Below are 16,085 nucleotides of genomic sequence, written 5' to 3'. Positions count from 1 at the left end.
AAACAAATTCAATTATATTGAACATGATGTTAAATCCCATTTCATCTCAACATCATGATTTGCTGTCTGTAACTAAAATAATGTAACTAAAATAATGTTCAAAGCAATCCTCATGGGCAAACCTCACCCATTATATGTCCCCCTCTGTGATTTCAAACCCTGTCATTTATGTTTTCAAACCCTGTCATTTGTCCTTTTGCCACACTTATAACTTATGTTGTGTCATTTTAATGTCACCCCAAAAAATAAGATGTGAGGTGAGACATTTATAGGAGATTGACCAAAATGATAACCATATGGTGATAACCATATTTTTTGGTGTTATTTGAAGTATTTCCATGAAATAATTAGAGCTGTGGACGATATATGTATCAATAATCGCGGATATTTTATCTGACGATAAATATATCGATACATTTTGTCGTGATCGCGGATATGTATCGCTGACCTTAACATTTATAATTTTCATTAGATATTGACGGTTATGTCAAAATTTCTGCTATTAAAATATGATTTTTAAAGAAAATAACTGAAGAAAGCATATCGTGATATGCATCGAATCAATGTGGCTATTAAAAATATCGCGATACATATCATATCATGAAATTTCTGTATCGCCACACCTCTAGAAATAATGTGTTTCAGACTGGGTCTATCACCGAGCTGGCAAGACGGGGAAGAAGGCACGGTTCACTGTGGTCCTGCCCAAACATACTCTCAGCTTCAGGTCAAAGGTAAGATACTTGTCCGAGGGATGAAGGGCCATCTGTGTTGGCAAATTCTATTAAGTTGTCCCCAAAATTGAAGCTCACCCTCAAGCACCTGTCTGGTCCAGGATTGATTGATGCCTGTTGTGATCAAGTGTAATGCACGCCAGTCACAAATCTGGCAAAGCAACATTCTTTGTGGAGAGTAGATGGATGGGAGACAAGTTGTGTCTCTTTAGAAAAGCAGCTTTGTCCAAAATATACCTCTGTTGACCCATCAGTGAATGGATCCTGCTAGGATGAGATGTTAACCTTCTATTGGCCCTCAGGAAGCTTGGGTTGTATGTCCCCTGACACGATTGAAAGGCTTTGATAATAGTGTTAAATCCAACTAACTCTTTAACTGACTACATCCACTGGCTATTCATTTGAATCCCAGCTTCATCCCAGTTTGAATCCTTAACCATCACCCATGAATGTCCGGGTTAGAATGTACCTTCAGCAACCCATGCTTGTCATAAGAGGCGACTAACGGGATCGGGTAGTCAGGCTCGCTGGCTTGGTTGACACATGTCATCGGTTCCCAATTGTGCAGATCGATGCTCATGCTGTTGATCACTGGATTGTCTGGTCCAGATTCGATTATTTACAGACTGCCGCCATATAGCTGGAATATTGCTGAGTGCGGCGTAAAACTCAACTCACTCACTCACTCACTCACTTAACCATCATTAGGGCTGTTCATAATGTATGGCTTGTGTGTGTGAGGGCGTGTGTGTGTGTGTGTGTGATTGTGTGCATGCGTGCACATAAGTGTGGGCGTGTGTGTATGTGATTATGATTTTAAGGTGGGGGGTTACCCATTCTTCAAGGAAGATAGGGGGTCATCAATTTTGTAAACATGTACTAGGGGGGCTTCAGCAATTTTTATACAGAACAATATTGAAAACTTGAAACATTGATTTTGTACGTGACATGAGGGGGGTGGGGGGGTCATTTACTGTGCATAATTTTTTTTTTTTTTAATTTTTTTTTTTGGGGTGGGGCATTCACATTGTACATGCTTCTCCATAAAAATCATCATCACTCCAATAGCCAAAGCCATAAATTATGAATGGTCCCTTATCATAACCATGTGAATCTGGATCCACATCATGATGTGGCAGATTTACCTTTGAGAGCTACGTTACTTCCAGGTGGTTACTACGGAGACCTCCATCCCCTCGTCGGCGAGTATCGAGTTGCCCCCGATCCACGTGTACGCCGACTACCGCCAGCACAAGGCAGGAGCTCCTGTGTCGGAGACTCTGACTGAGGGTCTCATCCTGAAGGCGGGAAGCTACATGAACGCCGTGGCTGAGGTTGGGATGCTAGAACACAGCCTTACAACAGACCTCCTCAACCACTTGGTCTTTGTTCAGAAAGTCTTCATGAAGGTAACAGCATGGTTCATTATCCAAGGGGGACAACAGGTAGCCCAGTTTGAGATGCTGCAATTTGTTGTTTAGAGTTGCCTCCCTTAGGCAGCACCATCCGTGGCCTGCATCACTTTGGGCTTCTCCTTTCACCTGACACTCTGTGATGTAACAGAATACCATTCAGATCAGCATGAAACATAACTTACTTTCTAATTCAGCCATTATTCATAGAATTTTTAGCTGTTATTTTTAATAAAATATATTACAGATTTTGTCCAAAATGTACTGCTAGAAAGTACAGTTATTGTCACATATAAAAATCATTTTATAATCAGTGAATACTACCCTATTTTAGATTCATGGGATGGGTTACAGATTTTGAGGAGTTTGACTTAAATATGATGCAAAAGATAATTTCATCTCATCAAAACCGTAGAATCTGGCAACATTTGGTGTCAACAGTTACACATGTTTAGACACGATTGTTTACAACCTGCTGTGATGCACCTGGAACTATGCTGACCTGTTCATTATTCCCTCACTTTGCTTAAACACGAATATGATGCTTTGTCTGTGGTCAGGAGGTGAACGAGGTTGTCCAGAAGGTGTCAGGGTCAGATCAGCCCATGAGACTGTGGTCCGAGGAGGAGAAGTCCACCCAGGCCAGTGACCCCGAGCCACTGCTCTACTCTTTCTCCTTCAGGTTCAAGGTCAGTTACTACTTCTGCTGTAAAGACAGGCTGTGTCAATTGACAGGAACATGAACCAAAAATATTTGTAAACCTATAGACTTGTCCAGTGATGATCCCTACCGCCTCCGTGGTGTAGTGGTTAGAGCGTCCGCCCGAAGAGCGGAAGGTCACGGGTTCGATCCCCGACCGCGTCATACCAAAAGATGTTAAAATATAGTACTCGTTGGTCCCTGCCTGGCGCTCTGCATTAATGGGTACAACAAGGACTGGTCGGCTCGGAGTCAGTATAATGTGTCTGAGTGGGGTATTCATGCTTCACTGCGGTATGGTATCTCAGTGGGCTAGCACTATAAAACCAGCTTCAGTCTGGGCTAGTACAAGCAGCCACACATACACATACACACGCATGCACGTCGTCATATGAGCGAAATATTCTCAAGCACGACGTAAAACCAATTTCAATTTCACCTCACCTCACCTCACCCTATGCTTGTCGTAAGAAGCGACTAAGGGTATAGGATGGTCAGACTGGCTTTGTTGATGCACGTCATCATATCATAGGAAGGTGAGATAGAGGAGTAAATTAGTGGTTCCTGCATTGACGTTATGCAGAAGAACCAGGTTCAATTCCACACGAAGCTCACAGCAATGTGTAGAGTTTGTCTTGCATTTGTTACAAAATGTTCAATTACTTCTAGCTTGTAGTAATGTTATTATTTCCTGCAACTGCAGGGGTGGAAATAACTTTAAAATTGCTAGTGTACTCCGGTACAGTGGCACATGTAAAATCACTTGCCCTGATCATTTTTCCACTATACTGGCTGTTTTCTTATTGATTTTTTAAATAAACAACATTATTAACATTGGAAAGTCAACTGGACATCGGTACAGCATGATATACAAATTTGCTTGCCCGACAGAAAAAAACACTAGACACGGATGTCGGGCAATGGGTTATTTCCACCCCTGAACTGTATAACATGAGTTAAAGATATCTGTGGTACTTCCAGGGCATCCAGATCACAGCCACCACCCCGACATCGAATGCAGTGAGACTGGAGACAGGAGAGATTGAGTTGGAAGTGTCCAACAGGGTGCATATGGCGGCCCGGGAATCTCAGCCTGATATAGGTAGCCACAAACTTGACACTTATACATACTGCTGTTGTTGCCTGTAATTATTTCAGCTATCTGATAGGAATAGACTATGGTCTTGAAATACCATGTTCGTCTGATGCTCTGTTTACACAGACTTGATGATGTCCAAGATATTTTTATGGATTAAACTTCTTTTTAATTTCTCTCACGACGTTTCGAGACCATTCCAGATCCCTTCATCAGGTGAACTGGCAGTTAGGACTATGACGAGAAATTAAAAAGAAGTTTAATCCATAAAAATATCTTGGACATCAATGTACAACTTCTAAATGCCACTGAAAGACATCAGACTTGATGATGTTTGACTGATGTGACTCTGGAATCCCAGCCACAAACCTTGACCCATAAAATCCCTGATATCATTGATCTTAGTTATTCTAGTTATCTGATAAGCAAGGCATGGGTCTTGAAATAGCGCTTACGTCTACCACTTGGTATATCCAGACATACTTACTAACATCTGAGTGACATCACTGTTGTTATGCAAGTAATTATAATAATGATGAAGTCATTTTGTGTGTCAGTAGCATGTATTGAATTCAGCTTCTTGTACAAGAAATAACTCTACTGATATATGTAACTCATAGTGCAGTTTTAGAAGTAAAACTGTTTGATGACCAAGTCAGTTGAAATTCAGCAACATCAGCATCTTGTTTTATGCTGTTTCAATTGTCCTGTTCAGTTATGCCATTTCAGCGTTAAGATGACTGTAACTCCCATACATAGGTGTACATTGTTGCGCTAAGATGACTAACTGCCATACATAGGTGTACGTTGTTGCGCTAAGATGACTAACTCCCATACATAGGTGTACATTGTTGTGCTAAGATGACTGTAACTCCCATACATAGGTGTACATTGTTGTGCTAAGATGACTGTAACTCCCATACATAGGTGTACATTGTTGTGCTAAGATGACTGTAACTCCCATACATAGGTGTACAATTGTTGCACTAAGATGACTGGTAACTCTCCCCACATGGGAAGGTGTACATTGTGAAGCCCATTTCTTGTTATAAAGCTGCATGTAGCTGGAATAGTTAGGTCAAAAGAGCTGACTGACATCTTATAAAGCTGCACAAGGTGAGACTCTGTGAGGTGAAAAGAGCTTAGTTTTTCATTGGGAGGTTAGCAATATGACCAGCTGATATCATGGTGAGTGGACACTAGTTTTTCAATGCTGTTAGCTTCACACTTTGTACCCATGTCAAGAATCAAATCCAGGTGTTGGGCATGACAAGCGAACACTTTAACCACTAGGCTGCCCGACCACCCCTATTATTCTGTGGTTACTGTACCATGAAAGTATGAGGAGGGTATCAACTGGCTGCTGTGGAATATTAGTCAATGCAGCTTTAAACAGCATTCACAAAACCAATTTCAGCTACGACCTTGTGTAAGAAAATACACGTCATTGTTACCACAACTGAAATATAAGTATGGTGATGGAATTTAGAAATAATTCATGAAAACATATACCGGTAAATTTATTCCAGGAACAATTATGACAAATACATTTAACACTGTTACAGACTATGAGGATAACCAGAAGGTCTTCATCCGAGCCCAGATATACCTCAACGTGGCCCTTGGGCAGCTGCTGAAGGTGAGCTGAAGTCTTCATCTCAGATGTGGGCAGGTTGGCTGGCATCACTCCATGGAATTTCAACAAATTTGTGTAAAATGTTACATAATGGAAAGTGGGTCATACTGATGACATGCCAAATTTAAAGATCAAACTACATGACCTGACAAAACCAATTATGAACAATTTCCAACCAAATGTACATTGCACACAGGTCATATGTTACAAAGGTCAAGGTCATTTGTTGTGAAAGAAACAAAGGTCACATGATGATGGCTGCGAGACAATGTCACGATCGCAATCCATTTTCTGCAACTACAAATAGGACTGATGCATTCACAATTTTGGGGTATTAAACAATTTTCAGTTTGCAATTTTTGTTAGTCTTATATATATAAGAAATAGTTTAGAAATTTTATCAGAGTGCTAACGTCTATGACCTCCTACATCAAGCTGATACGGGACATAACTGGAATCCTTTCAAAAGCGGCATTTATAAGCAAACTCGTGCAATATTTTCATTTTTGCAGAACCAAGTGTTTGAGGAGGCTGAGCCCGAGTTTCAGACAATGGCTTTCTTCAAGACCAAGATAGGAATCAGGAATGCCTTACAGGTCAGTTAGAGTGCAGGTTGTATATATCGGTACCTAGAGTATTTGGTGTTCAACTATTTAAGAGAAAATGTTTAGCTAATTGTAATGTTTTTTAATATCTTTCTAATGATTCATGGCTTTAACATTTATTTGGTTTCTGATGTAACAAGCCTCCCTTTCAACAACCCAGCTTACATGATTGCAGACAATGTAAGGGCTATTATTTTTCCTTATCCTGACTCATGCTAAATGCTTGTCTCCTTCTTCTTGCGAATGATAGTGGAGCACTTGAAATCCTTGAAGTTTCCTTCTAAAAATCCGGGTAAAATCGGGCATACACATCGGAGAGAGTCTCCCTTTGACAAACATGGCTTTTTGGTCACATGACCAGCCATGTTTGTCACTCTCTCCAAAGGAGGCTTGAGGGAGACTACTAGTGGGTGAGTGATGATTAGGCACATCCGCTTTTTAGACCTTTTTACATCTAAATGGCAGATATCGGTTTTTGGACTGTATATTATCAGAATGAGACAAGCATATTAGCATGAGTCAGGATAAGTATAAAATATAAATTTTAGTCAGAAAATTACATTATTGTAGGAATGTCCCCTTGAATATCTGGTTTAGAATATGTTTTTAGCAACCCATGCTTGTCATAAGAGGTGACTAACAGGATCAGGTGGTCATGCTCGCAAACTTGGTTGACACATGTCATCATATCCTAATTGTGTAGATTGATGCTCATGATGTTGATCACTGGCTTGTCTGGAACCTACTCTATTATTTACAGACTGCTGCCGTAGAGCTGGAATATTGCTCAGTGCAGTGTTAAACAACAAACAAACAAATACTTTTATGGTAGGGAAAAGGGATCACCAGAAGGTATGACTCTTGGAAAGGGCAGTGTGCGAAATAGTCACTGGCCCGTTAGCCTGTGGCTAGTAAAAATCTAGTTGGGCCAGTAAATCTCCACAGTCACTGGCCTGACTGGCTAGTGAATTTTCATGGGATAATTTTTTAGATATATCACTCTATCCGACTTGTTAAGTTACAATACACTTTTAAATCATGCAAGATTAGGGCCAGATAAATGATGGTATTTTACCTTTTGGAATCATTTGCTTAATTTCCACTTTCAAATTTCAGGCTAGTGAATCTTTTGTGGGGTAGTTACTTTCAGGCATAGCTGGCCTGACTCACTGTCAAAATTTGGAAACTATTTTGCACACTGGGAGAGGGTCATGAATAATAATGCATATATCTGGGAGGTTCAGGTTAACTTGGACATTCAATCCCAGTTCAACCTCATGCTTCTTGGTTAGTCTGTGCCAGTCATGATTTTCGGCAAAGTCTTAAAGTGTGTATCACCTCAGACTTCCTCCCTTATGAATCTGACATGCTGTAGTACAACTGAAAAACAGTTCAAAGTGGAGTTAAACCCAACTCTCCCTCCCACCAACTCACTTGGTGTATCACTGCTATCTTCTCAAAGGTTAAACCCAATTTCACCTCACCTCACCCTTATGAGATGATCCCAGGGGTGTCCACCAATCAGGAGGCCCTCATCATCAACCTCACCCGACCCATCGTCCTGGCCCAGCCACTTGCCTTCGACAAGGGTAGGCATGTCGTTACTGTAACAAGAGACACAAATCTGACACAAGGCCTAAGTTATAAGGGTTTGGGGAATGCCTTTGTTCTGAACTGAGAAATTAGTTGAAGAATTGCTAGTGTCAGTGTATACCAGAGTCTAATAAAACTTTATTCTTCTTTCTACAAAGTCATTGATGCAGGGATTATTTTGTACTCAAATGAAAGATCTGCCTGTCTGTTGCAATGGCATTTTTATATTCCTATTCTGCTTTAAGCTAGACCGCTTTTGAAACTTTGTTTACAAATCCATCAACTATAAAAATATTTGAAATAAGTCAATTTTTTTTCAAATATATTATCCCCCCAAATCGGGTCTCATAGAATCGTTCATCATAGGCGCTTGACTCTGATATGTTTATAAGTATGACCTATATATATAAGATATAAGAAAGGTGTGTCAGTAAATCGAAACAAAATGGCGGCCCGGCTCGGCTCGGCTAGGTTTCGGTCTGACAAAGGCTTCCTTCGCTTTGACCATTGAATAAACTGCACAATTTATGACTCACTCTGCTATTCGGTGCGGGTCTGTAGCCTGAGATTTGTTTACTTCCGGGCAGATGTCCTGACTTCGTGCGAGAATGGACGGCAAAATTATTGAAGCTTTAAAGGGAATAAAATCACCAGGTTAGTGATACACAAGGTACTTTACAGAGGTCAACTGAGCATAAATTGTGCAGTTTTTTCAACGGTCAAAGCGGTGGAAGCGTTTGTCAGACCGAAACCCAGCCGAGCCGAGCCGGGCCGCCATTTTGTTTCAATTTACTGACACACCTTTCTTATATCTTATATATATAGGTCGTTCATGCAGTACATGTGTTGTATGAATGGTCCTCTAACTGATATTTCCTTGCAGCTGTGTTGGTATGGCTCAACTACAAGAATGCCTATGAGTACTGGACGGAGCAGAGGATGTCCCTCAATAAGGAGGTAGGTGCTGCTCTTCCTTCTCTGATTCAGCTAAAGGTGACTAATGAGATCGGGCGGTCAGTCTCACTGATTTGGTAGACACCTGTCATCATATCCCAATTGAGTAGATTGATGCTCATGCTGTTGATCACTTTATTGTCTGGAGCAGACTTGATTATTTAGAGACCGCCGCCATATAGATGGAATATTGCCGAGTGTGGCATAAGACTAAACCCACTCCCTCACTCACTCAGCTTAGGGGTATAATATACAATAGGACTTATTGTGACTTCAATACATTCCGGGACGGTGGGGTAGCCCAGTGGTTACATTGTTGGCTCGTCACGCCGAAGACCCGGGTTCGAATCCCCACATGGGTACAATTTGTGAAGCCCATTTCTGGTGTCCCCCGCCATGATGTTGCTGGAATATTGCTAAAAGCGGAGTAAAACCAAATTCAGTCAGTCAGTCAGTCAATACGTTCTTATGTCTACAGGTTCAGACAGCCACCCAGGAGGTCATCAACAAGCTGCCACAGTTTGCCCAGGCTGCGGCACCGCCCTCACTCAGCACCCTCTTCCTCCAGCTGACCGTTGACGACATGGGCATCTGTGTCCCCATCGACACCCTCTCCTACCAGGTATAGTCAGGATATATAGGCATTTCTACTCTCCAGTGTCTCTCAGATACCATATATCTTTTGACATGTTCCAAAACATATCCAATGAGGACAATACTTTCATACTCGGAGAATGTTACTAAACTTTCTAAACACATACAGTTTAGACACATATATGAGTTTGAAGCACAACTAACTTATCAACTTTTAGTCAGGGAAGTAGTGTGTTATATTCTGACCATAGGTATCTGTGAAGATCCAGGTTAGAATTGGTCTTCAGCAAGCCAGGCTTGTCATAAGAGGCGACTACTAATGGGATCCGGTGGTCAGGCCTGCTGACTCGGTTGACACATGTCAATATATCCCAATTGCGTAGATCGATGCTCACGCTGTTGATCACTGGATTGTCTGGTCGATTATTTACAATCGACTGCCATATAGCTGGAATATTGCTGAGTGCAGCATTAAACAACAACCAAACCCAATCTGACCATAGGTTATCAGTGACCAACCTGAGCTGCCTGAGTACGCAGCCTGTATGTTAGTGTAGATACTAGATACTGATGGTGTTTTCCGATACCTTCCAGGCTGCTCCAGGGCTGGGACGCATGGCAGAAAGTGACCCTGGGGCAGCGCTGGTGCTTACGGTGGAGAGTAGCCAGATCTCAGCCTGCTCATCAGGGTCCCTCGTCAGCAAGGGCAGGTTCAAAGGTGAGTTCCATCAGTTGATGCACTTTCGTGACTGTTCTCATTACATCAAGGACAGTGAAATCAATTTCTAATCTAGTGGATGGAGTAAAAGGACAAAAGTCAGTGGTTCCATCTCAAGCCTCTTCATACCATAAGATGTACTTCTTGTTGCCTTGCTTTGTTCTTGGTATTAAATGAATTAAATATGGGTCAGTTCAGAATGAGTATATAGTCTCATTGGGTTATCAGAGTTAAACTATGGCCACACAATAACCCGTGTTAAATCCTGTCAGATTAACTGAAATATACAAGCCATCACAGGATTAAGTGTTAGAATTGGTCCCCAGTAAGTAAAGGAGTGAGTGAGTAAGGTTTTATGCCACTTTTAAGAACATTCCAGCAATATATCAAAGCTGGGGTCGCAAGAAATGGTTTTCACACATTGTACCCATGTTTGGAATCTAACTTGGATCTTAGGGTGGATGAGCGAACACCTTGACAACTAATCTACCACACGACCCGAGAGTGGTTTAGATGGTCAGATTAGGTGGCTTAATTTGGTGCCATCACATGTAATGTTTTGTCTGGTCAAGACACTTTTATTGACAGGCTGGCATTATATCAGAGCCACTGAGCATCGCTATGGTGGATATTAGGCGCTTTATAAATACATTATTATTATTATTATTATAATTATTATATAGCGAGAATATTAGTGAGTCTGGCATTAAACTAACAATAACAGATATCCATCAGGGAAATTGTTTCATATCCAAACTATAACCAGTGAGAAGTAGTTGTCACCATGTGTACTCCATTGTGCAGGGTTCAGTTTCCGGTTTGCTGATGACTTCGAGACGTCTTGGGATGACTGGAAACCAAATGGGAAAGAAGAGCCGAACATGAACATCTGCTGTGTGCCCGAGGGCACGTATGAGGTGTGCTCCAGGACCATCAACAAACAAGCCTCAGGTGGGCACACATTCCTTGATACTCCACAGTGATATGACAGGGAAGATCTAGAGGGTTAAATTCATAGAGTATCAATCAAATCAAACTATGTAAAATACTGCATCAATATTATGCAATATTTTGAAACCGCATGTTTGTGTTAATGATGTAGTCACAGGTGATGAATTGAAGGAACATGTGTATACAAACTTGACTAAGTATTCACAGGTGATGACAGTATATGGTTTATTCAAACCTGCAATGTATTGATGATGAGTGTGAGTGAGTGAGTTTAGTTTTACGCCACACTCAGCAATATTCCAGCTATATGGCAGCAGTCTGTAAATAATGAAGTCTGGACCAGACAATCCAGTGATCAACAGCATGAGCATCAATCTACGCAATTGGGGTACGATGACATGTGTTAACCAAGCCAGCGAGCCTGACCACCCGATCCCTTTAGTCGCCTCTTACAACAAACATGGGTTACTGAAGATCAATTCTAACCTGGATCTTCACGGGTGTATTGATGATGTCATTGGCAGTGAAGGTATATAGTATGTAGAAATCCTTGAAGTATTGATGACGTATTCACAGGTGATGACTGTAGGTGTATATAAACCATGTAGTATTGACAAAGTGTTCCCGGGTGTAGGGCTGCGCAATATAACCAGTTTACCAGTATTTACCGGTTCAGACATGAAAACGATACGTATTGCGATACGCTGATCGAAAACCGGTATTTTGACATGCATTTGGAAAACTTAGTAACAATCGGAAATCTTCGGATATTTCCGTTTTTTTAATTGTTCTTTTCCCTGTTTCATTAGTGCCAAATGTTAATTACATTTTTATTTTGTCATGTTTAAAAGTTTTTATAAACGGTTAATCAATCATAGTGATTTTGTTGTGTTTTTGCTTATAATCAAGCATTAACTCGATTATAAGTAGTTTTTGTTAAAAAAATAATCCTTGCAATATATTGCAATACATATCGCAATATATGCTTCCGCATCGCAATATATCGCAATATGAAAATTCTCTGCAATACCCACCCCTACCCGGGTGATGGAGAAATGTATGTATGCAAACCCATTAAATATAGTCAATGCAAGTACTCAGACTGACCAGCACTCAGTGAACCTGTTTGTGTCGCAGACCCAAAGAGTAATGCCAAGTGGATCCTGAACGTCCAGTGGCAGATGCAGGGCATCGACGTCCACCTCGACACCAACATCGGCAAGCGTCTGACAGCCCTGGGCCACAACCTCACAGCTCTGGCTGGGGAGGCAACTGAGGCAGTGTATGGGGCGGGATTCGGGATGCAGGAGGACGAGACTGATGGGTTGGATAATGAAGCCACAGACACCGAGGTATGTTTCTTGTAACTTAAAATATTTTACGTTTTAGCCAACCTATAGAATAATGTACCGTATATTACCGTAGATATGCCGAGTTTTGAGGACCCAAAAAGCAGTCTGTAGAAGGGGGTTGGCTTATCTATGGGTTACACTTTCGTCAAACTTTTTTCCAGGGGTAACAAAACAGCATCGTATCACCTCACGTGAACAAACAACAGAAGATGACTTTGTCAGTAAAAACGTCAAATTTGCAATTAAACATCACTATAACGTATGTTATATTTGGGATTACACTTTCTTAGTGAAGTACAGATTCTAGTACTTTTTTGGTTGAGTCCCACCTGGGATTCGAACCCACACCCTCAGAGTCAGGCAACTAATAAGCAGCACACAAAGTCAGACAATGCCCAGCGGCTTCACAAAAATGGAAGTTGGACACTGTAGTCTAGAAAGACTTTGTGTACCCCTCTGATAAGTGTTAACTGGCATGGCTCCCATGGCCGAAAGCTATGAAATACACAATGCCATGATTAGAAAGTGGTCAAATGTAATGTATGTTAGATTTGGGATTACACTTTCTTAGTAAAGTACAGATTCTAGTACTTTTTGGGTTGAGTCCCATCCGGGATTCGAACCTGCACCCTCAGAGTCAGGCAACTAATCGCCAGCACACAAAGTCAGATGCCTAGACCGCTCAGCCACCGTGGCTTCCACACAAATGGAAGTCGGACAACTGGTAGTCTAGACTGCGGACTTTGTGTACCCATTTGTGTAATCCCAAATATAACATATGTTACATTTGACCACTTTCTAAAAAATGGCATTGTGTATTTCATAGCTTTCGTCCGTGGGAGCCGTGCCAGTTAACACTTATCAGAGGGGTACACAGAGGGGTCATCGTATCCCAGTTGCGTAGTACGATGCTCATGCTGTTGATCACTGGATTGCCTGGTCCAGACTCGAGTATTTACAGACCACCGCCATATAACTGGAATATTGCTGAGTGTGGCATAAACTAAACTCACCCACTCGACACTTCAAAGCTCAAGGCATCAGTGTTTGACAGGAATTATCAATCCCTGAAGTATGATGTATTTGGATTGAAATAGTAGTTATAATGGGAAGCCATATGGAATTATTTGACCTTGGTGTTCTGCAGATCGATGACCCTGTGCGCCGTCCAAGTCTTGTGTCTGACATTCTTCCTGAGGAGATCTTCAGTCATGACTTGGACCCCAAGGAAAGAGCAAGACAGATTGAACGCGAGATGAACGAACAGGCGAAAGTGGTGCAGGACCTCAAGTAAGCATTGTACCCGGGTAGTTAAAAAATATATGAAGTGACATTATCATGATTATATGACTGGCTTGTTAAAACTCAGGTGGCTGAAACCTCAGTATATTTGGGAATTACACCAAAATGTTTTGCATTTCCCACCAGTTCATGGTAAGTTTCCAGTCTCAGAAAAGCGTAAGCCGTGTCAATCGCTCCTGGTAATAGCCATATATGAAAAAGGTGGCGTATTTGAATCATATTCTCAAAATGATTTGTGAAATGTTCATATTGTGTCACGTTTTCTAAGCATCTTGCAAGTATTAGTTTAATGGATGACAACCTCCCTCATCTTGTGTGTCTTGGGAATGTCATTGTCCCTTATCTTGGATTTGTTACGTGTTGATTGCAGAACTGAAATAAGTTAACCCAGAAATCTAAACGCATAAGAAATCACTATGGAACCAACTAAAGAAAAGAAGGATATGGTATACAATTATCAAAAGTATAAGATTAACTAGGTGTAAAAATTAAAAGTAATTACTATGACAGTGTACAATAGAGTGGCAGTACAATTAAAATAGCAGTATAAAATAAAAGCAGTAAAGCTGTTGATAATCACATTCCTGAAGCAGTACCAGAGGTCAAAGTTCCAAAGTAGCCCCAGGCAGGATATCCAAGATGAAAATACGACCTTTACACCACCACCACTGCATAATGTGTGATGAAAGATGCATGTACAGCTTGACCTGAGCTACTCTACATATGCATGACCCAGGAGGTCAAATGGCGCAAACGGCAGGTCGGGTTATCTTCATTAAATAGGGGTGCAGAGAATGTTATTAATATTGCATTCATGCGAAGCATACATAGATTCGTTACAGAACTTGTCCCGGAAAACAACACTTCTGAAAAAAACAATCATGTCATGTTTTAACTGAATTGTTTATACAGTCATATGCTATCTAGTTTGGTTTGCTAACTTTACAACTTACAGACGTCAGTTACTTTCACAATCCGATTCACTCACGCTATCATTCTCTACACCCAGTTCAATTATCACTTTTTCTATTTCATGTTCAACTGCAATATTTCTGTCCCAGTAGTTGCTTTCCAAATTTTCAACATGGGTACAACAATCAGTCCACTCGTTTACACCAATCATCTGAGAAAGGCGCACCCCTTCACAATAATAGACCCAACCAGTTGTGACACGGTCACACAATTCATTAGTATTCACTTGATCAGGTCAAGCTGAACAAGCTGTACTTGCCCACTTATACCGTGGAAATACCTTCAAGGAAGTTGCATACTATGCTGGATCGGTCTCCATCTGTTCTAGAAGTTTCTGATTGCCTCCAAAAGCATCAATATGAATATATAATGTCTTCAACACTACTGCTTACATTAAGTAGTAATACGTTCCTGACAACTAATTACTTTTAAGATAATATTTGATTAAATTCTACTGAACTTTATGTTTGTTGCATGTGTTTGTTTAGAGAGATGCAAATCTCCCTCATCTTGCATGTTGTTGCTAGTGACAACCTGACTCATCTAACATGCAGAAGTTTTTAAGGATTACAACATCACTCAGAACTTCTGATTTGTTTGGGAAAATAAGCTGGTTCTATAGACAGAAGTTGTATCTAAACCTACCTATTACAGACAACTTGGCGCGCCATCTCATCCATTATCGAGGCCGAGAGACGTAAGCTTGAGGAGCTACAAGCTATCCTCTTCCACGATTTCCGCAGAGATGTCTTCAACAAGTTGAAGAAACAGAGCGAACGGGTAAGTGCAGACCATATAGGGGTAATTTAGAGAAAGTTCTACAAGCATGTTTGGGGTGGCCAAAAATTAAACAAACGGAAATGGGTTTTTTTCAATGGTGATGTTTTAATATGATATCATGGTTGTGTTACGTACCTTAAGGTGGCAGTGTTTCAGTAAATGTGTTCAGCCTACTGATCTTCTCATAATGTTTGTAATGTATCAATGTCAAATATATTTATGTGTGATTTATTTGACAGGCATCAGCAATAAGGGACAAGCTTGGGTTAAACCCTAAACCAGCACACAGTCGTTCCAAGTCGTATGGTGGACATCATGGCAAACGCAAGGATCAGTGAGTGTCACTCCAATCTGTCAGTACTATGACTAAAGACATGATTCTCTGACAGCTTGTTTGAAGTTCTGTGTATCTGTCAAAGCTGATTAGACTAATGTAATGAATATGATACATAATGAATAAAAGACTAGCCATTATTTAGACACAAAATTCCATCCCAGAAATGCTGATGTCTTGGACATTATGCCAAGCCTTCATGGTCACTCTCCTCACAGCAGGGTTGTCTTTGAAATTAAAGGAATTTCTTAGATCCTTGAAGTTCACTGTTATAGTGTTTGAATATTAGTGATCCCTTTTAGTCTTCTGAGAACTTGGTGACCGCCTCCGTGGTGTAGTGGTTAGAGCATCC

The 16,085-nt window shown here is 40.9% G+C and overlaps 1 protein-coding gene across 1 annotated transcript in view; it reads left to right on the top strand.

Annotated features, from left to right (window-relative positions):
* Positions 1 to 16,085, top strand: part of LOC124263522 (transmembrane protein KIAA1109-like) — a 116,837-nt gene that overhangs the window by 70,573 nt on the left and 30,179 nt on the right. Inside the window, 16 exon segments of the mRNA XM_046698183.1 lie at positions 646 to 734; positions 1,904 to 2,143; positions 2,707 to 2,835; positions 3,828 to 3,948; positions 5,508 to 5,581; positions 6,091 to 6,175; positions 7,677 to 7,772; positions 8,660 to 8,733; positions 9,209 to 9,352; positions 9,919 to 10,042; positions 10,847 to 10,993; positions 12,131 to 12,345; positions 13,493 to 13,635; positions 15,274 to 15,289; positions 15,292 to 15,399; positions 15,639 to 15,733. Of these exon segments, the coding sequence (XP_046554139.1) occupies positions 646 to 734; positions 1,904 to 2,143; positions 2,707 to 2,835; positions 3,828 to 3,948; positions 5,508 to 5,581; positions 6,091 to 6,175; positions 7,677 to 7,772; positions 8,660 to 8,733; positions 9,209 to 9,352; positions 9,919 to 10,042; positions 10,847 to 10,993; positions 12,131 to 12,345; positions 13,493 to 13,635; positions 15,274 to 15,289; positions 15,292 to 15,399; positions 15,639 to 15,733 (1,900 nt within the window).

This window comes from Haliotis rubra, unplaced genomic scaffold (assembly GCF_003918875.1).
Source record: "Haliotis rubra isolate DU_JTF1 unplaced genomic scaffold, ASM391887v1 Scf888, whole genome shotgun sequence".
In the NCBI taxonomy this organism is placed as follows: domain Eukaryota; kingdom Metazoa; phylum Mollusca; class Gastropoda; order Lepetellida; family Haliotidae; genus Haliotis; species Haliotis rubra.
This window is presented reverse-complemented; position numbering and strand designations above follow the sequence as displayed.